The 25,020-nt window shown below is 61.5% G+C and overlaps 4 protein-coding genes and 1 long non-coding RNA gene across 14 annotated transcripts; 2 read left to right on the forward strand and 3 right to left on the reverse strand.

Annotated features, from left to right (window-relative positions):
• Positions 1-468: 468 nt before the first annotated feature.
• ZNF740 (zinc finger protein 740) lies at positions 469-8,781 on the reverse strand. 2 transcript variants are annotated; one of them, XM_090051140.1, is made up of 7 exons: positions 8,637-8,781; positions 7,601-7,941; positions 7,023-7,154; positions 6,732-6,818; positions 6,212-6,335; positions 5,766-5,884; positions 469-5,230 (listed from the first exon to the last, which is right to left on the reverse strand). In XM_090051140.1, the coding sequence occupies exons 2-7, from the start codon at positions 7,607-7,609 to the stop codon at positions 5,141-5,143; spliced, it is 561 nt and encodes a 186-aa protein (XP_089907266.1). In that variant the 5' UTR covers positions 7,610-7,941; positions 8,637-8,781; the 3' UTR covers positions 469-5,140. The 2 variants fall into 2 exon arrangements, with proteins under 2 accessions (XP_089907266.1, XP_089907267.1); XM_090051141.1 differs by lacking the exon at positions 8,637-8,781 and adding an exon at positions 8,360-8,597.
• Positions 8,782-8,932: 151 nt separating this feature from the next.
• On the forward strand, positions 8,933-19,162 carry CSAD (cysteine sulfinic acid decarboxylase). 9 transcript variants are annotated; one of them, XM_090051134.1, is made up of 17 exons: positions 8,933-9,589; positions 9,686-11,162; positions 11,277-12,058; positions 13,256-13,453; positions 13,739-13,865; positions 14,199-14,289; positions 14,575-14,681; positions 15,068-15,183; positions 15,495-15,574; positions 16,025-16,079; positions 16,173-16,289; positions 16,733-16,797; positions 17,112-17,193; positions 17,421-17,620; positions 17,717-17,768; positions 18,329-18,418; positions 18,639-19,162. In XM_090051134.1, the coding sequence occupies exons 4-17, from the start codon at positions 13,328-13,330 to the stop codon at positions 18,810-18,812; spliced, it is 1,482 nt and encodes a 493-aa protein (XP_089907260.1). In that variant the 5' UTR covers positions 8,933-9,589; positions 9,686-11,162; positions 11,277-12,058; positions 13,256-13,327; the 3' UTR covers positions 18,813-19,162. The 9 variants fall into 9 exon arrangements, with proteins under 9 accessions (XP_089907260.1, XP_089907259.1, XP_089907256.1 ...); XM_090051133.1 differs by having other exon boundaries at positions 8,933-9,579; XM_090051130.1 differs by having other exon boundaries at positions 8,933-9,282; positions 9,399-11,162.
• Positions 19,163-19,180: 18 nt separating this feature from the next.
• LOC149860879 (uncharacterized) lies at positions 19,181-21,786 on the reverse strand. Its single transcript, XM_090051139.1, has 3 exons — positions 20,261-21,786; positions 19,679-19,998; positions 19,181-19,476 (listed from the first exon to the last, which is right to left on the reverse strand). Exons 1-3 carry the CDS (start codon positions 20,308-20,310, stop codon positions 19,181-19,183), a joined length of 666 nt encoding a protein of 221 aa, XP_089907265.1. The 5' UTR covers positions 20,311-21,786.
• Positions 21,787-22,650: 864 nt separating this feature from the next.
• Positions 22,651-23,823, forward strand: LOC149860880 (uncharacterized). The gene is made up of 2 exons (XR_016443094.1): positions 22,651-23,067; positions 23,167-23,823. It is a non-coding gene; the product is annotated as an uncharacterized LOC149860880 (long non-coding RNA).
• Positions 23,824-23,883: 60 nt separating this feature from the next.
• Positions 23,884-24,600, reverse strand: LOC149860881 (uncharacterized). Its single transcript, XM_090053004.1, has 2 exons — positions 24,448-24,600; positions 23,884-24,268 (listed from the first exon to the last, which is right to left on the reverse strand). The coding sequence occupies exons 1-2, from the start codon at positions 24,566-24,568 to the stop codon at positions 23,982-23,984; spliced, it is 408 nt and encodes a 135-aa protein (XP_089909130.1). The 5' UTR covers positions 24,569-24,600; the 3' UTR covers positions 23,884-23,981.
• Positions 24,601-25,020: the final 420 nt, after the last annotated feature.

Here is a 25,020-nt window from a genome sequence, read left to right on the forward strand (position 1 = left end):
GCCGAACCGGCTTATTGTGCAGCACCCTTGGGCCGAACCCTTACACCGGGAATTAGCTTGGCACATCCAGCTCCTGCAACACCCCAAGGCTTTTGCTTAGTTAATAAAGCCGCCCCCATGAGCCAGGGCAGGCTTGTGGCTGCTGCAACCGTGGCTCCACCACACCAACAGCCTGACGCTGGGGAGAGGGAGCCCCCATGCTTGCCCTACTCCCAGGAGAGCCCCACTGCAGGGCAGGAGCCTCGTGGACAAGCTGAATGGGCTCTCATGGGCTTGCCTGGCCATGCCAGGGGCTGCACACGCAACTGGCAGGACTCGCCTCGGGGACTCTGCTCGCTGCAAGCACAGGCTCCTTTAGTGCTATAACCCGCACAGGCCTGGGGGAGCTCTTCCTTCTCCCCCCGCCACCCCCCAGCCTGTGAACGGAGAGAAGAAGCAGGGCAGTGGGTTTAGAAAAGGAAAAAAAACCCCACGAGTTTTATTTAAATACCCTCAGTGTCTCAGGCAGGGAGGGCCGCCGGGCGCGGTAAAAAGAGACACATTTCCAACAGCTTAGAAAAACTACGGTTTAAAAGTGACCCCGGCTTATCTGATCTGTAACACGCTTCCCCGCTCCCTCCCGCCCCATAGCAAAATAAGTATATTTAAAAAAAAAAAAAAAAAGACAACAAGCGACAGGACGCGGCAAAGGCTGTGAGCTCTTGGTCTGTCCATCCCAACCAAGGTGGGATGGCGCATGCCCTGCCTCATCAGGGCCAGGGTCATGTCACCATGTGGCTGAGGGACCCAGCTTTGCTCCTCTGGACAGATGGACCATGAGCTGCCAGCACGGTTTCCTGCCCTCACCAGCGCAGACGTGCCCCCAGGAGTGCGAGCCCCGGGGGCTTCTGAATGAGGCAAGCTGGGAAGGAAACTAGGCTGGCTGGCCGCACCAGGAGCAGCTGGGGTAGAGAGCACACCCCCCACCTCAAGGGGGGGAGGTCAGCTGCTTTCCCCAGCCAAGGGGTGCAGGAAAAATAAGCTGTACATGAGGAGGGGGGGAGGGAGCTGCCCCCTTGCCCCTGGTGCCACATGAGCCCTGAACCCCTGACCTGCAGCACCACACATCCAACCCAGTGCAGGAGCTAGGGAGGATGAGTTTGGGGTAGTGGCTACCCACAGTGCAGGGATGCCTTGTGCCTGCAACTGGGCCCTGCCCGAGACTAGACGCCTGCAACTCTGAGCTACCCTGGGAAGGCAGCACTGGGCTCGGGCCCACAGTGGAACCAGGCCGTGGCCCTGGCCTGGGGCTGCTGCTCCCGTGTCACAGCCGCCGGTGTGCCCTTTCGTTTGCCACGGCTCAGACAAGTGTTTTCAGTTCATGTCATGTTTCCTTTTTGTCACTTGTTGCGGTCACTGCCCCCACCTTTCCCATGCCACGGCTTTTGAGGGGAAACCTAGAGAGTCGTCATACACATACATCAACAGTGCACCCGCCCCCCCGCGCGGGGCGGCAGGGGGGGAAGGGGACAATTAAGTGCTGCAAGGGGCCGCTTCCAAGAGAACAAGGAGCCGGCTCCAACTGCGGACGTTCACCCATTTCATACGGGCGACAAGTTTACCCCGTTTCCCTGAGGCAGGGGGGCTGTGGGACACAGGCTTTCTGGGGAACCCTGAGCCCCTCTGCCTGGGGGAGGGGGAAGAAATGCTTCTGTGATGGTTAGGGGGAAATAACCCGAGATGCAGAGGGCCCAGGCTGCCTGCCAGGAGCTCTCCCACTGCAGAAGCGATGAGAGGTGGGGGCTGAGTTTAGACAGGGCACAGATGAGCAAGGGCCCCCAGGACGGGCACACTTAGCACCCCAGTCGCACACCTGCCACTCCTGCCTCCCCCAACCCCTCCCGCAGCACTGATTGCTCCCCATGCGCTCGAGCTGGGACATTCCCGCCAGCAGCTCTGCAACAGGTGGCTCTGACCACGAACCCTCCCCCGGCTCCAGCCTGAAGTCTCACCTACCCCTGCTGTTAGTACCTGGCTGAACTGACCAGACCGTTGGCCAACGCCCTCCTGCAGGGGATCAGCGTGGGGCCCTTGCGGCAGGGATGGGAGCTGCCACATTGCAACTGAGCCTGAGAGATGCGCCTACAGCCTATCACCAGCCCTGCTAGACACATCTCATCCCTCCTCGCTTCTATGCTACGCTCCGATGCCTGTCTGTAGGCAGTGGCTCCGGCACAATCAGCCGCCGTGGATAAAGGCAGAGCGGAAATCAGAGCTGGGACATGAGTGCCAGTCCTCCTGGCTCCCAGCCCACCATACCCCCACCTGTCCCAGCACCAAGCACATTAACGGGGACTGGCTGCAGCTATAGCTCTTGCTCACAGGCACAAAATGGTACAGACAAGCTGCAGGGATGGGATGGGGGGGTGGGAAGAGAGAGACTAATGCCCCACACCCACTAGGGTGAGAGGCTGAAAGCCAGGAAATCCCAGCAGCACCCCATAAGCAAATCAGCCTCCTCTATGCTCAGCAATGCCATCAGCACCCCCCCCCCCTGCAATCCTGCAAAAGCAAGAGACGCAGCAGGTAAGGAGCTGGCGCTACGAGAAGCCGCAGCTGCTGCGGTTCCTTCACCGGCTCCTTTCTGCAGTGAGGGTAAGGGCGGGGGCAGGCGCTGGCCTCAGTGCTGTGCGGCTGCTTCGGCATGATAAAGGGGGGTGTGTGTGGGGGGGGGGCAGGAAAAGATGAACCTCGCCGCTTTCAGCCCCACAGAGTCAGGAGGAGGGGGGAGGGCGGCCAACTCCTACTTCCTACCTGAGGAAGGTGAAGGCAGGGGAGGAAGCCCAGAGGGTTCCTTGCTCCCTTAGAGCCTCCTTGATAGGAGATAAGCAACCACTTGTCTTCTCTCAGGTTTTGCCCTGGCTGGGTGGCCTGGGGCATGCAGAAGCAGCAGGCAGCGCCACCAGCCGTGATGGAAGTGCTACACCAACTTCCCTCTTTGCTCCGTGCACAATGCAGTCGTCCTCCTACCCCGCCACGCAACGCTGGGCATCCAGAGGCGCTGCGCTTGGTCCGATGTTGCAAGGCTGCAGCCTCAGTTTCCACTGCTGTCCAGGGGACACGGTGCCACAGCCCAGCATGCCTCTGGGCACAGTGGGACGCTTGGCCGATGCCAGGTGCTGAGAAGCTGCGATTCCTGGTGCAGGGACTTGCATGTTGGGCGTGCTCCGAAATGGCCTCTTCATGGGGTCAAGTGCAGGCTCAGCCCCCAGGGGGCAGTAGACCTGGGTCAGGAGCTGCTGCTGGCAACCCCCAGGAAGGCCCAGGGATCGCTCAGGTTGCTGACGGAGGCTGCATGGGCTGTCTTGGGTCCCTGTGTATGAAGGCTGCAGCTGGAGGCAGGAAACTGGCCCCTGCTATTTTGAGCTTGGTAGAGTTCAGGCACCTTTCACTTTCACCAAGCAGAAAGCTGCTGCTGGCAGGGACTCGACTCCCCGACTGACGCATCTGGCATCTCGGTGTCGGCCCGTCTGGCTGCTTCTCAGGGCTGCGATGGACTTGCAGGGGCCTCCAGACCCCAGATGCCAGCCCAGGACGGCCCTTCACAATCCACTGAGATGAATGAAAGCTCAAGGACAGGCCAGCAACCACGACAGCAATATTCCTTCCAGTGACATGCTGGCCATGCCAGACAGGGTGAGGCCACGGGCAAAGCCAGGGAGGCAAGAGATTGGTTTGGAGCTCCTGGATCACCTTGCTGATACGTGGACTGAGTACAGAAAGGGTGTAGCCGAAATGGCATGGGTGAGCTGACTTCATATGATCATTGGGAACAAGACCGATGAGAAAGATGGAGAGCTGAGGCCACCACTGGGCAGCGGCAAGAGGTTTGGTGCATTTCCCTGCCACTGCAAAAGGGACGTAAAGAAGTGCGGGCAGCGCACAAGCAGGTGTGAAGGCTGCAGGAGGAGACGGCGCAGAAAGGACGGGGTTCTGGGAGGAAGCATCAGAACCAAAGACACGCAAAGAACCAGCAGGATTCATTCCCGGGGAGGGGGGCTTGTCTCTGATGCCACTGTCCCCCCTCTCCCATGTCACCTGACCCATGGTGGCCGCTTGGAGGGGGGCAGGGAAGCAGGGTGAGATCTTGGACTGCAGCGCGCAAGCACTACTGGGCCACAGTTTCAGCACCAAGCAGGGTCCACATGCCCTGCTGTCACGGACACCAACACAGGGCAAGGTTGGGAGCTGCAGGGCTCGGCGGTGCACAGAGCTAGATGCCAGGGAGGGAGGGTGGGGGATGCAGCTGCACCCACCCAGAGAAAAGCGGGTGCTTTATTCTCAGAGCCGCCAGGCCAGTGGGTCACAGCAAGAGGCTTCTCACAACAGAGTCTCCCTGGCTATGTGGCTAGATTACCTACTCCACACTGCCCCACATCAGCAAAGCCCCTCTTGCCCCATCTCCCCATCAGACGGAGCCAGTTCAGCACCTAACACCAAAGCAATACTCTCTGCCCACACAGACCCACTGCTCCAGCTGAACACCCCTAGCAATCCCTCCTCTACTTCTCCTGACCTGGCACCGGAAGGCAAAAATGCACAGGCCCCAAAAGCAGACGAGATACGAGTCCTGCAGGCCCCACTCCCAGACGCTCAGCTTGCACTGTGAAGCCCCAGTGGCGCCCTCGTGAAGCCAACGTCCCCCTCTCTCACAGCAAGACTAATTAAAGAGGAAAATTTAAGTCCCGCCCCTGCTCGCCTCCATACCTGTGAGCCAGGGTCCGCGCAGGCCAGGCAGTTAGTCCGAGGCCAGCGGAGCCAGCTTCCTCTGCTGAGGCCTAGCGGTCCTCCAAAGCCTTTCCTGAGACACCCATTGTGGGACTTCAAAACCAAGGGGGATGGGAGTGGGGGAGTAGGAAAGGATCTAGAAGGTTTATACACAGCTGCCGGGAGCTTCTGCTGGTGGGGGAAGGAGGGAGAGAAAAGGATTCCAGATCATCTTCAGCGTATGTACAGTGTCAGGACCTCGACTGAAAGTCTGGGACAGTCCTGGCTTGGCCCCCTTCCCTGCCCCCCCGGCCAGGGGGCTGGCCAGGCAAAACCCGGAGTAGGAAGGCGCCAAGGGGTCGGCTTCCTGGCTTGTCCCACGGCGGCTCGGCCCCTAGAGCAGCAGCTGTGAGTCGGGGGTCTTGGTTGGGCAACCTTGGCACATCCGTTTGTGTCTCAGGAGCCGGTCTGTCCTGGAGAAGCTCTGAGGGAGGGGAGGGGAGGGGAGGGGAGGGGGGTTAGAGTGGAGCCTGTGGACAGCACCGTGCTGCAGCTCCTGGCCTGCTGCAGTTAGGGCTGTTCCTATGTATGCCGGTGGCTCGGGGGACTAAGACCAGGCTCTGTCTCACCTGCTTGCCCCAGGGTGGAGAGCCAGTACTGAAATGGGCCCTGCCCAGCTGGGAGGGCAGACGTGGGGGTCCCCACCCTCCCCAGGGCATGGCCTGGGGTTGATTCCAGCCAGGACCCAGCTTTTGAGTACAGTCTGAGCAAGGTGGAGGGGCTGTAGTCCTGCCCCAGCACCCAGGAACGCTGCAGCCTCCAGGGATGGGACACAGATATCTTGTCCTGCTGGAGGAAGCCAGGTCCCCCCGGAGTCTAGCCTGGGTCTCCGAGGGAAGCCACAGATCAATGGCTGTGCCTGGCAGAGAGGAATCGAGCCAAGGCGCAGGAGCAGAGATGCGGGGCCAGGCCCTCAGCCTGTGGAATTAACCCCACAAAGCCCGGGGAGTGGGTGGTACCTGCAAGCAGCGCTCGCACTGGTAGGGCTTCTCCCCGCTGTGCACACGCTTGTGACGCTCCAGGTGGTACTTCTGGATGAAGCGCATGTCACACACGTCGCACTCAAATGGCTTCTCACCTGGGCGGGGGGGGAAAAAGGACTGTGAAGGTAGTTGTGGTGTCACCCCGCTCCCTGCAGTACAGAGCCTGCCTGCCCTGGATCAGGGCAGCTCTGTTTTCACGCACTGGCCTCCAGGACACCACGCACTAGAACATGGACCATGCATGTGCCATCCAACACCTGCCTTCGAGGATACCCCACCCCTGCCACAAATCACAGCACCACAACGTGCTCCCACTGGATGCTGGCTGGGGTAGGGGTGGAGTCCTGTGTCGATCCCATGCCAGGCCTGCAGCAGCCACAGGCAGGGCAAGACCTCAGCTTCCCCCAGCCCCGTACCCATACCCGTGTGGATGAGGATGTGTCTCTTGAGGTGGTAGCTGCTCCGAAAGGCTCCATAGCAGTGCTCGCAAATGAAGTTCTTGGGGATGCGCAACTGGAAGGAGCCGTTCTGCTCGATCACCACCACCTGCAAGGCACAGGGGTTTAGTCAACACCAGGCCCTGGAGAACTGGGGGGGAAGTGCCAGTCTCCTGGGGGGACAGTGCTGTCAAGACACTCACCAGCTATTCAGCCACCTTCTTACCTGCTTGAGGATTCTAACGAGAACGGGACCCAGGAGTCCTGGATCCCAGGCACGTGCTCGACTTAAAGACCTGTGGGCTGGTGGCTCAGCACCACAGAGAGTGCTGGGATGGGTGGCAGGATGTGGCATCGATCTGCCCTGCCCCTCAGTGTTCCCTCCAGAGCCTGTCTCGCTAGTCATGCAAGGCAGGGAAACTGGAGGTGGAGCTGTGCAGGCCAGGCTGGGCCCTGGCATCTGCTACAACTCCCAGCCCTGCTTGGACCGCGCCCGATTACCTGCCTTTTTGAGGGATTTCTTTGGCTGCGATGCTTCCGCTGCCTCCTCCTCCTTCCGGTTCCGGGGCTTCTCGCTCTCCGTGCGCAGACCCTTCCAAAAAGAGAAACCCCAGTCAGAGCATCCCCCAGAGACCCTCCCTCTTCTCCTACCAGACTTCCCCCTCCCCCAGGCTCAGAGCAGAGCCACTAAACCTTTACACACACTGTGGGGTGTGCTCACAGTCGGGGGCATGTCAGGCCGAATCATGACAGGACAGACACCCCTCCCCTCCACCCCATCTTGCCTCCCCCGTACCAGCATGTCTGGGCTGTTCCCACGCTCGCCATTCTCAGCCTGTTTTGAGCTCTGTTTTGGCATCATCTTCTTGCTGGCAACAGTTGGCACAAGGCACACACCAGACAGCCCCTCACAGGCTAGGAGACTTGCCTGTAGAGAGACAGATTGGCACGAACAATGCAGGGGCGAGCTGGGCATGGGCAGCCGACTGTCCACTGCTAGCCAGTGTGTGACCAAGCCGAAAGCCCTGTGCCACCCGGCACGGGATGCGCTCCATCCCGGGTAAAAAGCCAAAAAGTGGCTCAGGGAAGACCTACAATGACTAGCGGGAGAGTGTCTTTGGAGGTGCTCTCCTTGGGTGGCTTTGAAAAAGGGACAGCCCCGAGGCCGGGAAGCAGCCCACAAACATGTATCCACGTGTGCGCGCACTGAGCCACCCCTCGCATGCCACTGCCGCCAGATTGGGTGACGACTCAAACTGCTTGTGTTACGTAGAGCTTTCTCCCTCTAGCAAGTGGGGCCCCCGCGGCTCTGCAGCCTGTTCAGCTGGACGTGGGATCCCCGCGTTACCGATGGGGAAATTGGGGGCTCATTACCTGAGCCATCTCGTCTGTTTGTCCTCAACAAATGGACTGTAACAATTCTTTAGCCTTAATTCTCTCCCAGGAAAGAATTTTACGATTAGAAAGACTGTGTCAGTTAATCATTTTTTGCTGGTCTTGTCCAGTACCCTCCACTTCGCTGACATCTTGCTGGGATCTGGGAGCCCGGGGTTGTGCGTGATGCTCTAAAGCCGTCCTCCCCCCGCGGGGCGAAGGGCTGCAAAAGCTAGAGGGGAAGGCAATGGGGCTGCACCCAGCAGACAGACAGGTCAGCCCGAGCCTAGTCCCTCTGGCTGGATGAAGGCCACAGGTCGCGCTGCAGATGCTCCTGGAACCTGGGGGGGGAAAAGAAAAGAGAGGCTTGTGACAGGACCCGGAAGAAGAGGCAGGGTCTGGCGTGATGCTTCCGACACCAGCCTGCGAGCAGCTGCCAGGTGAAGCGAGCCGCTTGCTACCGAGGAGCAGCATCAACGAACCTTCGCCTTGGTGCTGAGGGTGCACGTACGGAGGGGGAATGAGTACAAGGAGAAGTGATGGGCCCCGGCGCTCCCAGGCTGCGCCACGGGACTGACCCCGCACGTCCCTGCTCCTCTGAGCGCCCCATGCCATGGCACCCAGGCTGCCTGTCCACACAGTGGGATGGGTGATGGCCGCCAGGGCATGAAAGGGGCTCCACAGGGGGCCGCACACCCCATGTGCAAGGACAACCGTGCACGTCTCTCCTGTGTGTGCATCTCACACAGGCACACGCACCTTGCACGAGCACTTTGCATGTCCACGAGCTGCAAGAGCACCTTGCATGAGCACACCCCGTTTGCAGGTTCACGGGTACACGGAGTTCTTGCGGGGGGAACGCGCCTCCCCGCGACAGCGCATGCGCGGCCCGTGGGGGGGCGCGCAGTCCGAGGCCCCCGGGCAGACGCATGCGCGCTGGGCGGCGGCCGCGTGCCCGGGCGGGGTCGTGACCCGCGGGAGAGACGGGCGGGGTGGTCGCGCTCGTCTTTCCCCCACCCTGGGCGGAGAGCTGTACCTGACCGCGCCGCTCCCGACGCCGCCGCTGCCGCCGCCGCTCCCCGGGGAGGGAAGTTTACAAACAGCGGCCCAAGCCCTCTCGCCCGCCGACCCGGAACCGGAAGCGCTCCGCGCCCGAGCGCTTCCGCCCGCCGCGCCCCACCCGCGCCTGCGTCGCGTTTGCGCTCGACGCCATCTCGCCGTCATCTTGGTGCCGGGCACGGGGCAGAGCCGTTACCTGGGCAACGTAGAGCGAGGGGGGCCGCCTTGTTTCCCAGTGCGGAGGGCGGGGGCGGGGCCTTGTCTGGCCCCACCTTGAAATCCCCCCACCGGGCAGGGGGAGGGGCCTCTGTTTGGTCCCGCTCGCACCCCCCTACAGGGGGTGTCTGTCCCTCTAACACGTGTGTGGGCTGCACTTGCCCCCCCACGAGCAGCCCCTGTGAATGGGAAGGTCCAATGCACCTCACCCCCCGGGGCAGGAGCTTCCCTACCCCCACCCGTAGGGCTGTTTTTTGTTCGAGCACCCCCAAGTCCCCCTGGGTCTGGCACCCTTTCTATGCCCCCCGCCCCCCCAGCTTCTGAAACCAGGAGCGTTTCACCTCACTTTGCAGATAGGGAAACTGAGGCACGGAGCAGGATGGCACTGGAGCCGGGGGCGTGGGAAGGTGGGAGCCGAGGGGCACCCGGGGGCGGGTGCTGCGGACAGCGGGCGAGAGAGCAGCCGTGCCCCAGGACTGTGCAATGTGCTTTTTACCAGCGGTGGGGGGTGGTCCCTTCACAGCTGTGCGAATGCGGAGACCAACACAACAGCCCTTCTCCATGTCTCGTGAGGCGATGGGCACGTCCCTCCCGCAACCAGAGAGGTTTGGTGCTTTGGGATGAGCTGGGCAGGAAGAGCATCTCTCCCTTTTGCTGACGTCTGGGTTAGCCCTTTGCCAAGCGCTGGCGCGGGCGGGCTTCTCGTGAGTGCTGGTGGGTTTTTCATGGGGGCCCGTATCCCAGTTAGTCCCTCGGTGGGAGCTGTAGGCTGCGGTCCTGATCTTCCCGTGCGTGTGACCTCTGTGCCAGGGGGAGAGAGGAATCCCATGGACGCCTCCGGGGCAGGTCAGCGGGACGAAGCCGCAATTTTGCCCGGGCTCCTGGAACTGCCGCCTGGCCTGGCCCCGCCAGGATCAGGCCCCCGGTTGACAAGGCACCGGGGCATTGTTCTGCCCCGGCGGTTTCTCTCTCCGACCTCCTGGAACCGAAGGTGGGCATCTGAGGTCCAAAAAACGTGTCCCTGAAAATCTCCGCGGACAATCACACGCACGGGATCTGCCTTGGACGAAGCACCTCGGCAGGTATGTGAGTGGGGGTGAGGAGGGTGCAGAGCAGAGCTGTAGGAGGACACTGGCTCTACTTGCAGATGTCAGTTGCTCCAGGGGCAGATAAGCATGGGTTCAGAAGTTGGCGGTTTAAAATAGAATCGGAGAACATGAGGGTAGGAAGGGACCTCACGGGGTCGCATCTAGTCCAGGCCCCTGCTCAAAGCAGGACTAGCCCCAACTACATCATCCCAGCCAAGGCTTTGTCTAGCCAGGTCTTAAAAACCTCCAAGGATGGAGAGTCCACCACCTCTCTGGGTAACCCGTTCCAGTGTTTTACTATCCTCCTATTGAGAGAGATATTAAAAAATACAAACTTAAACTTCCCTTGCTGCAATGTGAGCTCATTGCTCCTTGTTCTGTCATCTGCCACTGCTGAGAACAGTCCAGCTCCGTCCTCTTTGTAACGCCCCTGAAGAGAGTTGAAGGCTGCTATTAAATCCCCCCTCAATCGTCTCTTCTCCACATTAAATAAGCGCGGTTCCCTGAGCTGCTCCTCTTCAGTCCCGTTCCCCAGACCTCAAACCATTTTCATTGCCCTCTGCTGGACTCTCCAATCTGTCCGCATCCTTTCTGCAGCCTGCCCCTCACAATTTCTTTGCAACTCTTGCTATAGCACAAGCTTTCCCTCTCTGGATCTTATGTGCAGAAGAATCAGGTTTGGAGGCTCCCTGCTTGTAGGGAGTGGAGAGCTTGTGTGTGTGAAGTGAGCACCCCCTGAAGGCAGGAAACCAAAAGGCAGTGAAAAAAGCCCATATCTGACTATTTTTAAAAAAAAACAAACTCTCATGACTTTTAAGCCAATGCTGTGATTTGGCTGACATGGGGGCTGAGGGATGCTGATGTGGCAAAGCAAATGCAGGCAGGTATGGGCCTATGAGCATGTTTCCAGTCTGACTGGAAGTGATTTGTCCCTTGGAAGTGAGCCCTCAGCCTGCAGCGACACTGCTCCCCACACCCGTCTGCCTCTCTATCCTGCTCTGTGGCATCACCCGCTTTTAGATTAGAAGACCTCTCCGGGCAGGGATATCGACTTCTTGCATGGCTGGGAGGTGCCCTTGTGCCTGTGTGGTGCTGTGTGCCACAAGATAGTATCTCTGCATGTGAACGAGGAGTGCTGGAGGCAGACGTTCCCTGACTTCAGGGAGAGACTTGGATGTGAGCTGAACACATGTCCCAGGGTGAAGCAAAGGACTCAGACCCGAAGGGCAGCTCTGAGGAGTGGGAAAGGTGGGTTTGGAGCCGGGCGGCACTTCACAGGACCATGCACTAACATCTGGGTTCTTGCCTTACAGCACGTGGAACGGGGCAGCTCTGCTACACCACAGGGCAGGCCGGGGGCAGGTGGAAAGTCGGCGTGCTGATCTGCCCACGGCCTGATCTAGGGTTCACGGAAGGCACAGTAGAAATCTCTTAAGACGTCTGGAATTTCTGAGCCCCTGGATCAGGACTCGGCACTCAGATCTGCCTGTGAAGGCTGGGAGGGGCATCAGTGGCACGTGGCTTAGCCTGGCTCGGCCCTCCGTCTGCTCCCTGGCATGCCAGCGATGCACCCTGCAGCGACCTGCCCTCCCACCCCGGGGCAGATGTTGCTTACCTGCTGCACTGAGCCCTCAATGCTGCGGGAAGATGGGGATGGGCTGCAGGGCAGGCAGAGGGCATGGTGCCCCACTGCTGTCTGATTGCCAACCTCTGTCCTGGGCAAAGGGAGGGTGAGTGAGTTTGCACCAATTGCAGTATTTACAGCCTGTCCCAGATAAGCAGAGCACCTGACAGCCAGGGTGGACCAGGGCTGTGCAGTTGTTACTGCCCAAGTCCCTCCTTGGGGTCGTCTCCTTTCCTCATGGGCTGGAGCCAGGCTTGAACTGGATAAACCAGTCCTCGTATCCTTGACAAGGCAGGGATTGTTCCACTCCTGTCTGGGGAGGCGTGAGCTTTGCCCCGGGGCGCTGGTAGGAGGCAGGAACTGGGGTCATCCTCACAGGCGAGGGGAGACCTGGTGCTGGGACAGGTCAAACCCAGGGACCGGACGTGAGAGCAGGATGTCTGCAGCCCAGAGCTGCCTGCAGGAAATCAGGTGAGTGCATGGGAGGTTCACTGGGCTCTGTCCTGGGCATCCAGAAGTCTCTGGGGGTCTTGCCCATGGACCCCTGGAGGGTGCGGTGCGGACATTGGATGCTGCCTGGCCATGCCCGCAGCCCACCCTGGAGAGGTGCAGGGGGGCTTTGCTGTAGGGCATTGCAGTGAATGCTGGGCTATGTAGTGCTACCCCGCTCCCCTCTGTATGGGCTTATTTTGGGCCACGAGTTGTAACTTAGTGAGAGCTGCCATTGCTCCTGGCACACCGGTTCTGCCTCCGCTCTCAGGTCTTGGCCAGGGGGAGAGGAGACAGATTGAGGGAGGGAAAGGCAGAAAGGGGCCTGGTGCGGGGGTGGGGTGGGGTGGAGCTACACTCATCATCCCCACCCCAAGCTGCCCCCCTTGCCCAGGGATCCTGCGCCACGGCTGCCTGCACTGGTATTCCAGGCACGGAGATCTTTCCAAGCCCAGATCCCTGGAACGAGCCCAGGAGGGGGGATGGGGGGAGTCCATTTGTGTGCAGCAGACAGAAAGTCCCAGGAGGTAGCTGCGTGCCTTTAAAAGCAGTTGTGTGAAGATCGTTTCTTGTGGACTTTGCTCCTTTGGGGGCTGGGACAGGTAACAGGAGTGGGACCGGGACCGGGCTGAGGCAGCCTTCCAGCACTGCGCGCTGGTGGGGTGAGGTCTCTGTGCCACGTACAGCTCCAAGCACAGCCCCAAATGGGTCGTGAGGAACTCTAACAGGTGCAGCCAGGCTCCCCCGGGCACCGGGCTGGCACTGTGGGGCTGGCAGGTAGGGGGGAGGGCGTGGGGGGGCAGCACAGCTGAGGAGTTGGCTGGGCCTGGCACGAGGAAAGACATTCTAGCTTGCGCTGAAACCACATCTTCTCCTGCCTCTTCCTTGGTTCCTTGTGCGCTCCCTCCATCCCGTCTGTCTGTCTGCTGGATCTATCCTTTATGCTTAGCACTGTGGGCCGTTCTGCTTGTACAGCACCGAGCACCTGTCCTGGTCCAGGGCTGTCTGCAGGCAGCTGGTACTATGACGGGGTGGGGAGGGGAAGCTGTAGGCAATGCGTCTCCCTGGGGACTGTGCTACATCTTGGCTTCCCTTCACTCCCATGCTTACTGTCAGCTGCATGCAGAAGGCACCCAGAGCCCCCCAGTTCATGTCTCCCATGGCATCTTTCCCACCCAGCTTTAGATCCTGAGCTGCTCCAGAAAGCAACAGGCATCTGCCGTGCCCGGCACAGTGCCATGCGCAGCGGTGATGGCCGAGGCCGACCTCCTGGATGTGCCCGCCCTGGACAAGGCAGCCGGCGAGGAGTTTCTGCAGGAGGCCTTTGGGGTCATCCTGGAGGAGGCCGTCAGGAGGGGGACAGATGTTGCTGAGAAGGTGGGGCTCTGGTGGAGCTGTGTGGGGAGCACTGGGGGGGGGGGCGGGGTGCGGAGAGGTTTCCTGCTCACTGTGGGGTGCTTTGCATGGGGTTTGGAGCTGTTCCCAGAGGGCTGCTCTTGCCACTAGGCCACAGACCCTGTGGGCAAAGGCTGTGGCAGCAGCTGGTTGGGAGCCCCCAGCCCCTCTAACATGGGATCCCGTGAGCCTGTCAGAGAAGGGCCCAGGGGGAAGGGCTCAGAGCCCCCTCCGTGGGCTGGACCAGATTGTCCTGTGCCCCCACAGGTCTGCAACTGGAAGGAGCCTGAGGAACTGCGGCACCTGCTGGACCTGGAGCTGCGGGGCCACGGGGAGCCCCGGCTGCAGGTGCTACAGCGGTGCCGCGACGTCATCCGCTACAGTGTGAAGACGTGTAGGTGACGTGGGCACTGGCTCCACCCCGGGGCTACCCCAGGGGACATGGCTCTTCTGTACAGAGGGATATGGTGATGCATCCCCACTGTGTCTGTACCAGAACGCACGGGACTGACGCTCCCGGTAGCCACAGCCCAGGGAGGATAAAAGCCCTATCACTGCTACAGCTGAGAGCACAGCTCCAGGGGTCAGAGGGCTGTGTCTGCAGCTCCTGGGTCCCCCCAGTACTGGACTCTGATGAAGTTGCCTCACGTCTATCCTGGTGGTAGCACAGACCCGGCCTCTGTCCCCATCTCTGGTGTCCTGCTACAGGCCCTCTCTGTCTCCGCAGGCCACCCCCGGTTTTTTAACCAGCTGTTCTCTGGGCTGGACCATCACGCGCTGGCTGGACGGATGATCACGGAGACCCTCAACACCAGCCAGTATGTCCCTGTGCCCCCTCCCCAGCCTGGAGATACATGAAGGTGTCCCATCGTGCTGGAAGCTGGGGGCGGGGATGGACAAGGCCCTCATTAATCTGGTCCTGGGCCCCAAGAGCTCTGCTGATGCCCCTTGCTCCCAACCCGCAGCTCCTCCTGCCTCCCTGGGGTCAGACACCTGCCAGGTCTCACTCCCCTCCTGCCCCCCTGTGTAGCCCCAGGTATTTTATGGCAAGGCCTGCTGCCCCCTGCCTCACTGTGGGGGGGTGGGGGTGCTGCATGTTGCAGGTACACATATGAGATCGCGCCGGTCTTTGTGCTCATGGAGGAGGTGGTGCTGCAGAAACTGCGGGAGCTCGTGGGCTGGAGCAGCGGAGACGGGATCTTCTGCCCAGGTGTGCCAGGCCTAGCCGGGCCCGGCTTCTCCCCCCCCCGGGTTAGCTGTGCCCAGCCCCGAAGCCAAGCAACTTCCAGGGGGTCCTTGGCCCAACCTGCCCCTTCCCTGCCCTTTGTCCCCTGTCTCAGGGTCCCTCCAGCCCTCTTATCCCCTGGGCTGGACCAGGTGCCTCTGTGTCTGCTCAGGCAGCCCCATGCTGAGTCAGCAGAAGAGCCCACAGAAGGCGAGCTTCCTCCCAGCAGTGTCCTTGTGGTCCTTGTCCATAGCAGTGTGCTGTCTGTGCCTGTGAATCCCAGCTCAGGGCAGCCCTTTCTGTTCCATGCCCCCAACCCAGGCTGAGCCAAGCTGGGTTCCTGGTGACCTCAGTGTTTTACTTCCCTGCAGGTGGCTCCATCTCCAACATGTATGCCATGAATGTGGCCCGCTACCACCGTTTTCCCGATTGCAAGCGCCGGGGCCTCTGGGCACTGCCACGGTTGGCTGTCTTCACATCAGAGGAGGTGTGGCTGAGTGGGGTGATGGGATGCCAGATCTCCTCTGCTCCCTGGGCGGGAGCCACAGTGATGGGTGGCTGCGGGTCCATGCTAGGGATTGCTAGCTGTTGCTGCAACAAAGGAGATGGCCTGGGCACCCAGCAAAGCCTGGGGCAGCCCGTGTCTCCGAGCCGTGGGAGCGGGGGCGTCTAACGCGCCAGGGCCTGCGCTAGATCCGGTCCGTGGCCTGTACGCTTGACCCCCACCTTAGCTCCTCACCCATGCAGTGCAGCCAGTGCCTGGTGGGCAGGAGCTGACCCTTTTCTTTGCCACCCCAGTGCCACTACTCCATCCAGAAGGGAGCTGCTTTCCTGGGTATCGGCACAGACAATGTCTACCTGGTCAGCGCCGACGAGAGGTGCAGGGCAGGCGCAGGGACGGCTGGGGGGATTGGACAGATCCAGGGGTCCCTGACATCCTCCTCCTGCCCTGACATCCTCCTCCTGTCCCTGACATCCAGCTCCTCCTGCCCTGCCCTCTTCATCATGCCCTGCTGGCACTGCAGGAGACCTGGAGACCTCCCCCCACAGCTGGGAGAGGATGGGACCAGAGAATGCTGCTCCCCCTCTCCCACACACACAGCCATGCCCCCATCCCAACTTTTGGCAGCAAGGGGCAGGGATCGCAGGACCTGGAGGGGCTGGGGTCCGGGCAGCGTCCCAGTAGCCTGGGTGGATTTGGCTGGTGCATTCTGTGGGTTTGGGGGTTGTGGAGGGCTGGCACAGACGCTTTCCAGGACTTAAGATGCCCCAGAACCCCCTCCTGGTCTAGAGTCCGAGCCTGGCCCTGACCTGAGCTCTGCTCCCAGGGGCAAGATGATCCCGTCTGAGCTGGAGAAGCAGATCAGCCAGGCACAGATCGAGGTGAGTGGGTGGGGGGCACCAAACCAGGGCTGGGAGCTGCAAGGGCAGCCCAACACGCTGCCCGGCCTCCAACCCGCTCCCTCTTGCTTCCAGGGCGCTGTGCCCTTCTTTGTCAGCGCCACCTGTGGCACCACCGTCCTGGGGGCCTTTGACCCACTCGTGGCCATGGCTGACGTGTGTGAGCGCCATGGGCTCTGGTTTCATGTGGATGTGAGTCCCCAAGGGAGGAGAGAGCGGGAGGTTCAGGGTGGACTGGGTTCTTGGGCCCGGGGATGGTGGCAAGGGGCCCGGGGACTCAGGATAGGGAACGTGGCTGGTCACTTGACCCCTGTCTACCCACCCCTGGATCGTGGCCTCTGCTGGTGGCTCCTTCAGTCCTCCAGCGCCTTCCGGCAGTCCCCCTGGGTTGCTCAGACGCTTGTTATCCCATGCAACCAGCCTCTGCCCCAGCCCAACTCCTATATGAGCCCATTCCTGGGCTTGGAGCCCCAGTGGGGATGCCAGCCAGTACCACAGCCCGGCCACCCTGTGCTGCACTGCTCCCCTTGGCTGGTTGTGGGGGGTGGGTGTTGGGCAGAGACTCCCCAGGAGGGGTGCCACTGCCTATTAGCAGCTGCTCTGGCTCAAAGGGCCCATCTCCCCCTTCCTCTCAGGCTGCATGGGGTGGCAGCGTCCTGCTGTCCCAAAAGCACCGGCACCTCCTGGCTGGGATTGAGAGGTGAGTGCTGCCCATGTGGGGGAGGGAGCAGAGCAAGGCGCAGGTTGCAACACAGGCCTGTAAATGGTTGCGAGAACATGGGGATGCAATAATGGGGCCAGGGCTAGGCCTGGGGCTGCTCCGACTTAGCACTAAAGACCCACAAAGAAGCATCTTGTCCTGTGCAACCCACAGCTCCAAGCCCCCGGGGGCTGCATCAGTCCACAGCCCCCCCATGAGAGCCCACCCCCAGCCCCTGCATCCAGCCCTGGTCACCAGCTCCAGACCCCCAGCCCCAGCCAACACTGATCTCTGAGTCTGTCTGTCCCTTGCAGGGCAAATTCGGTGGCCTGGAACCCCCACAAGATGCTGACAACCGGCTTGCAGTGCTCGGCCTTCCTGCTTCGCGACACAGCTGTATGTACCTGCCCTGCTGCTCCCCACACCCCCTGCGGGAAGAGGCTGGGACCAGAGTAGCTGCTGGGCAGGGCTGGAGTGGAGAGTGCTTCCCCTTCTGCCCCTACAACATTGCTTGCTGGCTGTGGCTGGAAGCAGTACTGCTGGAGGCACCTCGAACCATCCCAGGTCTCACTGGCCCTGCTCCTGGGTGGCTGACCCGCCGCCTGGCCCCCTTCCCTTGGCAGGGCCTGCTGCACCGATGCTACAGTGCCGGAGCCACCTACCTCTTCCAGCCTGACAAGTTCTACAACGTGGCCTGGGACACAGGCGACAAGACAGTGCAGTGCGGGCGCAAGGTGGACTGCCTCAAGCTGTGGCTGCTGTGGAAGGCTGTGGGCACCGAGGGGCTGGAGAAGCGTGTGGACCGCGCCTTTGCCTGCACCCGGTGAGCACGGGCAGGGGATGCCTTGGGAGCTGGCCCCAAGCCCCACGGGGCAGACACAGAGCATTGACTCACGCTTGTTCCCTTCGTCTGCTCCAGGTACCTGGTGGAGGAAATAAAGAAGCGGGAGGGTTTCCAGCTGGTGATGGAGGTACGTATTGTGCAGGGCTGTGTAGTGCAGCCAGAGTGACCCAGAGCAAGGGGGCCCCATCAGGTCATGCCCCCCCATTCTCCTGGCATGGGGCCATGTTCATGGGCAGCAGCTGGTGTCCCCTATCACCTGACGCTGCAGGGCAGGCTGGGGTGTGGCAGTTAGCAAACACCAGGCTGGACTCCTGGGTTTCTCTCCCGCTTGGCTTGCTCTGGGACCATGGTCCAGACACACTTTATGCCTCAGTTTCCCCACTTGTAACACTGCCCTGGTTCACTGGGGCCCCTTGGAGACTCTTAGCTGGTAGGTCAGGTGCTGGAGAAATGGGTAAGCCTGGTTCCCGGACCCCGCTTCACCCCTAGGTGAGATGATGCCGCTTTGGGGGGTGCTTGGTGGCTAGTGAACCTCACTGCAGTGCAAGCCAGCCCTGGGGTGCTCCAGGGCAGTGCAAGCGTGGCTGCTTGTTGAAGACCCCAGGAGTGTCCCTTGACATGCAACGGGGAGTCCCTGTATGCCCTTAACGGAGTTCCCTGTGGTGACCCCTTCTTCCCCCCCTGCAGCCTGAATTCATCAATCTGTGCTTCTGGTTCGTGCCACCCAGCCTGCGGGGCAAGGAGGCCCAGGCCGACTACTGGGAGCGGTTGGGGAAGGTGAGTGCAGGGGGCCTTGCTGGATCTCATGCTTCTGAACATCATGGCAGGGACTTCAACAGGTACCTAAGGAAATTAGGTATCAACTCCTGGTGAACCTCAGTGGGACTTGAGTGCCCGGCTTCCTCCATCCCCTTTGAAACCGTCTAAAGGTGCTGGCTGGGGGTCTGCTCCGTGCCTGCCCCGGTGCCAGGCTGATCCCCCCGCCCTCTGCGCCCAGGTGGCCCCCGCCATCAAGGAGCGGATGATGAAGGCGGGCTCCATGCTGGTGGGTTACCAGCCACACGGCAGCAAGGCCAACTTCTTCCGCCAGATCGTCACCAGCCCCCTGGTCACCAGGCAGGACCTGGACTTCTTCCTGGATGAGATCGAGAGGCTGGGCAGGGACCTGTAGGGAACCAAGCTCCCTGCCCTGTCCCCATCACTCCTCCTCCATGGGATGCCCCCAGGACACTCATGCCCACGATACTTTCTACTCTACCCATGGAGGCCCGACTCCTACGCCAGCTGGGCAGAGGTGCCGGAGCTGCAGGGAGACACGTTGGTCCTTTGCAGATACAAAGCCTGGTGTTTATTGAGAATAAAAAACCTTTGTACGTTGTCCGAGCGGGGTTGAGGGAGGGGGCCTCCACCCCACTTCCATCACACTAGGCTTCATTGGCATTGGATCCCAGCTCCTGAGACATCCTCTTCCCCCCAACCCCTTGTCATGGCCTCTCCATCCGGGGCCAGCCCCAGCACATGTGCCACCTCCTGTCCCGCTCAGTCCTGCCCTGGCTCCAGGAGGCAGTCCAGGGCCTCAGGCTGCAGGGGCACTTTCTGGGCAGAGAGGATGCTGTGCAGGTGGGCGGCTGTGGCTGCCCGCCCCTGTTGTTGCCTCCACTCGAGCAGCATGCCGAAGGCCTGCAGGACCAAGTTGCCACGGTGGTCCTCTTCCACCTGCTCCAGCTGGTGATACTCCAGCCCAAGGAACTGGATCCCAATCTGGCGCCACTTCCGACCCATGCAGCTGGCTAGGTTCATCAGCTGTGACTGTGACACCAGCCTCGGCCGCCCTGCTGTGGAGGGGACTGGAATCAGCCGGGCGGATGCTGGGGGTGGCTGCCTGGGGCTCCTGCCCCCCTGCCTGGGGCAGAGTGGGGTCAGAGCTCCCTCACATCCTCTGCCTTTGTGTCATCCCCTCCTGGGACTGGTGTTCCTGGGAGCTCCCCCAATGCCCCTTGCTGGGACAGGCCAGCTCTCCCTGGCCCCGTTACTTACCTGGGGCCAGGGCTGGCTCGTGGCCCTTGGCAGCATCCCCACCGGGCGTAGTTCTGTTCTGTGGGGGCTGGAAGCACTGGGCCAGGTCAAGCCGGCAGATCAGCTCCAGCAACTGCAGGGTCAAGTCTTGGGTGTTGTGAGAGTGGCACCGTAGCATCAGGTTGACAGTCTGCTCGCGCGAGGCATTGGCCAGGAGCTCCCAGGCGATCCGGGGCTCGGGGGCTGAGTGCCGCAGGAAGAACTTGAAGTTGTTGAACTGTTCCTCATTCAGCTCCTGCAGGAGCCCTTGCAGCTGCCTGGCCATGGCGACTCCTGAGGGCCTGGTCACCGAGCATGGCCAAGGTCATAGGGGGCTCTGGGGACCCCTGCACTTCTGGTTGCCCCCAGACCCCAGTGCCCCACTCCTTGGCCAGCCTGGCTCAGCCCCATGCCCTCTCCCCTGCACCCCCGCGCCCTCCCATAACCTCAGTGCCCCTCATATGCCCCCCGCCTCTGCACAGTCTGCCCAGCTCGACGCTGTGCCACCCTCCCCACCCCAGTTGCTTCAGCGCCCGCCCGGTGCTTGGCACTGCACAGACTCACCGTGCCCAGATTGTGCCCCTGGGAGAAGGGTCGGAGCGTGTGACATTCATGTTGAAGCACGGAAAAAACCACTGGTTTCACTTTTGCTTTCGCTCTGGCTCTTTCTTTCTCTGCTGCGTGGGGCCCGGTGGGGACTGAGGCACCCTGAGCACAGGGGTGTTATCCCCCAGAGAATGGGGGTTCCCTTTGGAGGGGGCACTTTGCTGCTATATGGTGCCTTTGGAGATAACCCCCAACCCCTGACACTGGATTTGCTGCCAGCCAAATGCCAGTCACCTGGGAAGGGGCATTGGCTTCATGCATGGGGAAAACTGAAGTGTGTGGCTGTGGGCAGGGCAGGTGGCTTTTTGTGGCTGTATCCTCGATCTGCAGCAGTGACGCATCCTGGATGTGCCAGCAGGAACAGCAGTGCATGGATGCCCTCGTGTGAATGGTGCTTTACTGGCAGCGGGTGCTGCGGGGCACAGGTCTCCTGTACAGAGCGATGAGGCAGCATCATGCCAACAGCAGGAGCCAGAACCACCTCAGGGGTAGAAACCAGTCCTCAGTGCTGTGCCAGCCCAGCTGGGAGAGCCTGGCTGAGCAGGCAGGGAGCCTCAATTGCCATGCCTGTCTAGAGGGGACTGGCAGCTGCCTGAGCAGAGAGGGGTCTGCAGGGGCCCCAAGGTCAGGCTGGGCTGTGGGGCTGGGAGGTTTCACAGCAGGCGTTGGCAGGGGTTGGGAGACCTGTGGTGCCCAGTGCGAATGGAGCTGCAGTCCCCAGAGCCAGGTCCAGGATGCAGGAACGAGCTCAAGGGACTGGGAGCAACAGCAGTGGATCCAGACTGGAGAGTGAGCGGTGCAGAACGATTGCACATGGGACCAGATGTCCAGAGATGCCAGGCCAAGCGGGGCCAGCTACCTCCCTCACACGGGGCAGGATCAGGAGCAAGGTGTCAGCAGCCCCTGAGGACCTGGGGCACCTGCTGGACCTGGAGCTACGGGGCCGCAGGGAGCCCTGGCTCCAGGTGCTGCAGTGCTGCCGCAACGTCTACAGGGTGAAGACACGGAGGTGACGTGGGCACTGGCTCTACCCCCTGGGCCGCTCTGCAGGACACAGCTCTTCTGTGCACAGGGAGATGGCGATGCATCCCTAGAACGTGGCAGGTGGGCCGAGCCCAGCTCACTACGTGGGACTGGCAACCCCAGTGGCCACATCCCAGGGAGGATAACAGCCCTAGCACTGCTACAGCTAAGAGCACAGCTCCAAGGGGTGGGGGGCTGCGTCTGCAGCTCCAGAGTCCCCCCAGCGCTGGCCTCTGTGTTGAAGTTGCCTCACCTCTATCCTGGTGGTAGCACAGACCCAGCCTCTATCCCCCTCTCTAATATCTGGCTACAGAACCTCTCTGTCTCTCCAGGCTACCCCTGGTTCTTTACCCAGCTGTTCTCCGGGCTGGACCATCATGCACTGGCTGGACAGATGATCACGGAGACCCCCAATACCAGCCGATATGTCCCTGTGCCCCCTCCTCAGCCTGGAGATACATGGAGGCATCACATTGTGGTGGAAGCTGGAGGGGCTGGGGGCGGACAAGGCCCTGGGAGGGAGCACGTGGGGGCTGTTGGCGATGCAATGTGGGCACGAGGTGGCTGCTTTGAAAGGCCGTGGGCGCCAGGGGGTTGGAGAAGCACGTGGGCCATGCCTTCGCCTGCACCCGCTGAGCACGGGCGGGGCATGCCCAGGGAGCTGACCCCAGGCCCCACGGGGCAGCCACAGAGCACTGACTCACAGCTGCTCCCTTCATCTGCTCCAGGGACCTGGCAGAGGAGATGAAGAAGCGGGAGGGTTTCCAGCTGGTGATGGAGGTATGTCCTGTGCAGGGCTGTGAAGGGGTGGCAGAGTGACCTACAGCAAAGGGGCCTCATCAGGCCATGTCCCCCCATTTTCCTGCCACAGGGCCACGTTCATGGGCAGCAGCTGGCATCCCCGATCCCCCAAGTCTTTGCAGGGCAGAGCAGGATGTGGCAGTTAGCAAACACCAGGCAGGACTCCTGGGTTCCTCTCCCTCTTGACTTGCTCTGAGACCATGGCCCAGACACGCAGTGTCATGCAAGCAGTGTTGCTACCGGTGCTTCTGTGCACCGCACTGGTCTTCCCCCCTCCAAAGCGTATTGCCCACGAAATCCAGACAGCCACGTGCATTTTCTTCCGGGGATCCCGAATGGAGAAGCTGGCAAGGAAGACCCTATGCCAAGGGAAATGTGCTGGGGGCAGGAGGATGCCAGACATTCACCTGTTCCTGCGGGCATGGTACACGACTCAGGTCTGCAAGCTGGTGGCCGGGCCAGTGACTGAAACAGCCTGTCTAGTAAAGTTTTTTGCAGGTCTCCTGAGTCGGTGGGGGGTGCCTGCACCAACCAACGGGAGCCTGTGGACCATGGAGCCGCCCTAGGTCTACAGGGTCCTGAACGAGTTTCGGAGTGAGTATGGGCTACAGAAGGAAAGCCCGGCGACCGTGTCCAACCCCAGGAAGATACAGTCAGAGACAGACACCAACTATCAACCACAGCGATGCCCCCTGAAGATGCCTCCCAGGCTATCTGGGACTGGGTTTTTCATAAGGACCAATGGAAAGACCACAACTGGACCATAACCTACGGAAAGACTAATAGCACACGGCGTACTCCAGTGAGGGCATGGAGGCACAGAGAGGGACGAGGGATGAAGGACTCGACCCCACTGCCCCAGGGAAACCTGCCAAGATGAAAGCGAGACCATCGACCACCTCCTATGGCTCTGTCCCTATGCCAAGGGAGCGTGGAAAAAGGTAAGCCAGCTCCTTCAAGAGGTGACAGGAGTCAGGCTGATGACAAGGGAGGCAGGGGTCCCCGACAACCCACTTCAACCAGTTTGTGTCTTGTGTTAGGAGCACCCTGGGGCAATGCAGGAACCTACTGGGGTGCCGACACACGGAGCTTGAGGCAACGGACTGTGTTAAAATGTTCCTGAGTGAACGCCAGTCCTACTACCAGAAATCAGTGGGAGAAGATGGAGAAAGCGTGTCCGACTCCACCTGGAAAAGGGACTCTTGGCAAACGCTATTCCAAAACACTCTGAGAGGCGAGTGGTTAGCAATTGCTGGGGAAATGGGTAAGCCTGAGTCCCCGACCCCACTTCACCCCCAGTTGAGATGCTGCAGCTATGGGGGGTGCCCGGCAGCTAGCGAGCCTCGCTGCAGTGCAAGCCAGCCCCGGTGTGCATCAGGGCAGTGCAGGCGTGGGTGCCTGCTGAAGGCCCCAGAAGTGTCCCTGGACCTGCAGCAAGGGAGACTACAGGTCCTTACTGGGCTTCCCCGCAGTGATCCCACCTCCTTCCCCCACAGCCCCAGTTTGCAGTGCTTCTGGTTCGTGTCACCCAGCCCCCAGGACACTCACGCCCACAATACTTTCTACTTCACCCATGGGGGCCTGGCTCCAATGCCAGCCTCAGCTGGGCAGGGGTGCCGGAGCTGCAGGGAGACACCTTGGTCCTTCGCAGATACAAAGCCTGGTGTTTACTGAGAATAAAAAACCTTTGTACGTGGGCTGAGCGGAGTTGAGGGAGGGGGACTCCACCCCACCTCCATCGCACTAGGCGTCACTGGCATTGGGTCCCGGCTCCTGAGACATCTTCCCCTCAGCCCCTTGTCACGGCCTCTCCATCTGGGGCCAGCCCCAGCCCACGTGCCACCTCCTGTCCCGCTCAGCTCTGCTGGAGGCAGTCCAGGGCCTCGGGCTGCAGGGCCACGTCCGGGGCAGAGAGGATGCTGTGCAGGTGGGCGGCTGTGGCTGCCCGCCCCTGTTGTTGCCTCCACTCGAGCAGCATGCCGAAGGCCTGCATGACCAGGTTGCCACGGTGGTCCTCTTGCAGCTGCTCCAGCTGGTGATTCTCCAGCCCCAGGAACTGGATCCCGATCTGGCGCCACTCCCGGCCCATGCACCTGGCCAGGTTCATCAGCTGCGACTGCGAAACCAGCCTCGGCCGCCCTGCTGTGGAGGGGACTCGAGTCAGGCCGGTGGGGGCTGGGGGCGGTTGCCTGGGGCAGAGTGGGGTCAGAGCTCCCTCACGTCCCCTGCCCTTGTGTCATCCGCTCCTGGGACGTGTCCTTGGGAGCTCCCCCAATGCCCCTTGCTGGGCCAGGCCAGCTCTCCCTGGCCCCGTTACTCACCTGGGGCTGGGGCTGGCTTGGGGCCGTTGGCAGCACCCCTGTTGCCCTGAGTGGGCGCAGCTCCACCCTGCGGGGGCTGAAAGCTCTGGATCAGGTTGAGTCGGGGGATCAGCTCCAGCATCTTCAGGGCCAGGCCCTCTCGCCCGCCGGCCCGGACCCAGAAGCGCTTCTCCCCGACACCGCCCCGGGGTCATCTTGGACCCGGGCACGGGGCAGAGCCGGTACCTGGGCAACGTGGAGCGAGGGGGGCCGCCTTGTCTCCCAGTGCGGAGGGCGGGGGCGGGGCCTTGTCTGGCCCCACCTTGAAATCCCCCCACCGGGCGGGGGGAGGGGCCTCTGTTTGGTCCCACTCGCACCCCCCTACAGGGGGTGTCTGTCCCTCTAACACGTGTGTGGGCTGCACTTGCCCCCCCACAAGCAGCCCCTGTGAATGGGAAGGTCCAATGCACCTCACCCCCCGGGGCAGGAGCTTCCCCACCCCCACCCGTAGGGCTGTTTTTTGTTCGAGCACCCCCAAGTCCCCCTGGGTCTGGCACCCTTTCTATGCCCGCCCCCCCCCCCCCCAGCTTCTGA

The sequence above is a fragment of the Crocodylus siamensis genome, chromosome 6 (genome assembly GCF_052110815.1).
Source record: "Crocodylus siamensis isolate JL-2025a chromosome 6, ASM5211081v1, whole genome shotgun sequence".
Taxonomy (NCBI): Eukaryota; Metazoa; Chordata; order Crocodylia; family Crocodylidae; genus Crocodylus; species Crocodylus siamensis.

Excerpts from the sequence above, each read along its gene's own strand:
- ZNF740 (XM_090051140.1), bottom strand. Across the intron at positions 6,336-6,731 it reads CAAAGAAATCCCTCAAAAAG|GTGGTGGTGATCGAGCAGAA; the intron begins GCAGGTAATCGG and ends TGTGCCTTGCAG. Across the intron at positions 5,231-5,765 it reads AGTGCGAGCGCTGCTTGCAG|AGCTTCTCCAGGACAGACCG; the intron begins GTACCACCCACT and ends CCCCTCCCTCAG.
- LOC149860879 (XM_090051139.1), bottom strand. The coding sequence starts at position 20,310 with ATGAATGTCACACGCTCCGACCCTTCTCCCAGGGGCACAATCTGGGCA. Across the intron at positions 19,999-20,260 it reads AGGGGCACAATCTGGGCACG|GCCCTCAGGAGTCGCCATGG; the intron begins GTGAGTCTGTGC and ends CTCGGTGACCAG. Across the intron at positions 19,477-19,678 it reads CGAGCCAGCCCTGGCCCCAG|CAGGGCGGCCGAGGCTGGTG; the intron begins GTAAGTAACGGG and ends TCCCCTCCACAG.
- LOC149860881 (XM_090053004.1), bottom strand. The coding sequence starts at position 24,568 with ATGCTGGAGCTGATCCCCCGACTCAACCTGATCCAGAGCTTTCAGCCC. Across the intron at positions 24,269-24,447 it reads CAAGCCAGCCCCAGCCCCAG|CAGGGCGGCCGAGGCTGGTT; the intron begins GTGAGTAACGGG and ends TCCCCTCCACAG.
- CSAD (XM_090051135.1), top strand. The coding sequence starts at position 13,328 with ATGGCCGAGGCCGACCTCCTGGATGTGCCCGCCCTGGACAAGGCAGCC. Across the intron at positions 13,866-14,198 it reads CCGCTACAGTGTGAAGACGT|GCCACCCCCGGTTTTTTAAC; the intron begins GTAGGTGACGTG and ends CTGTCTCCGCAG. Across the intron at positions 16,290-16,732 it reads GGCTCTGGTTTCATGTGGAT|GCTGCATGGGGTGGCAGCGT; the intron begins GTGAGTCCCCAA and ends CCTTCCTCTCAG.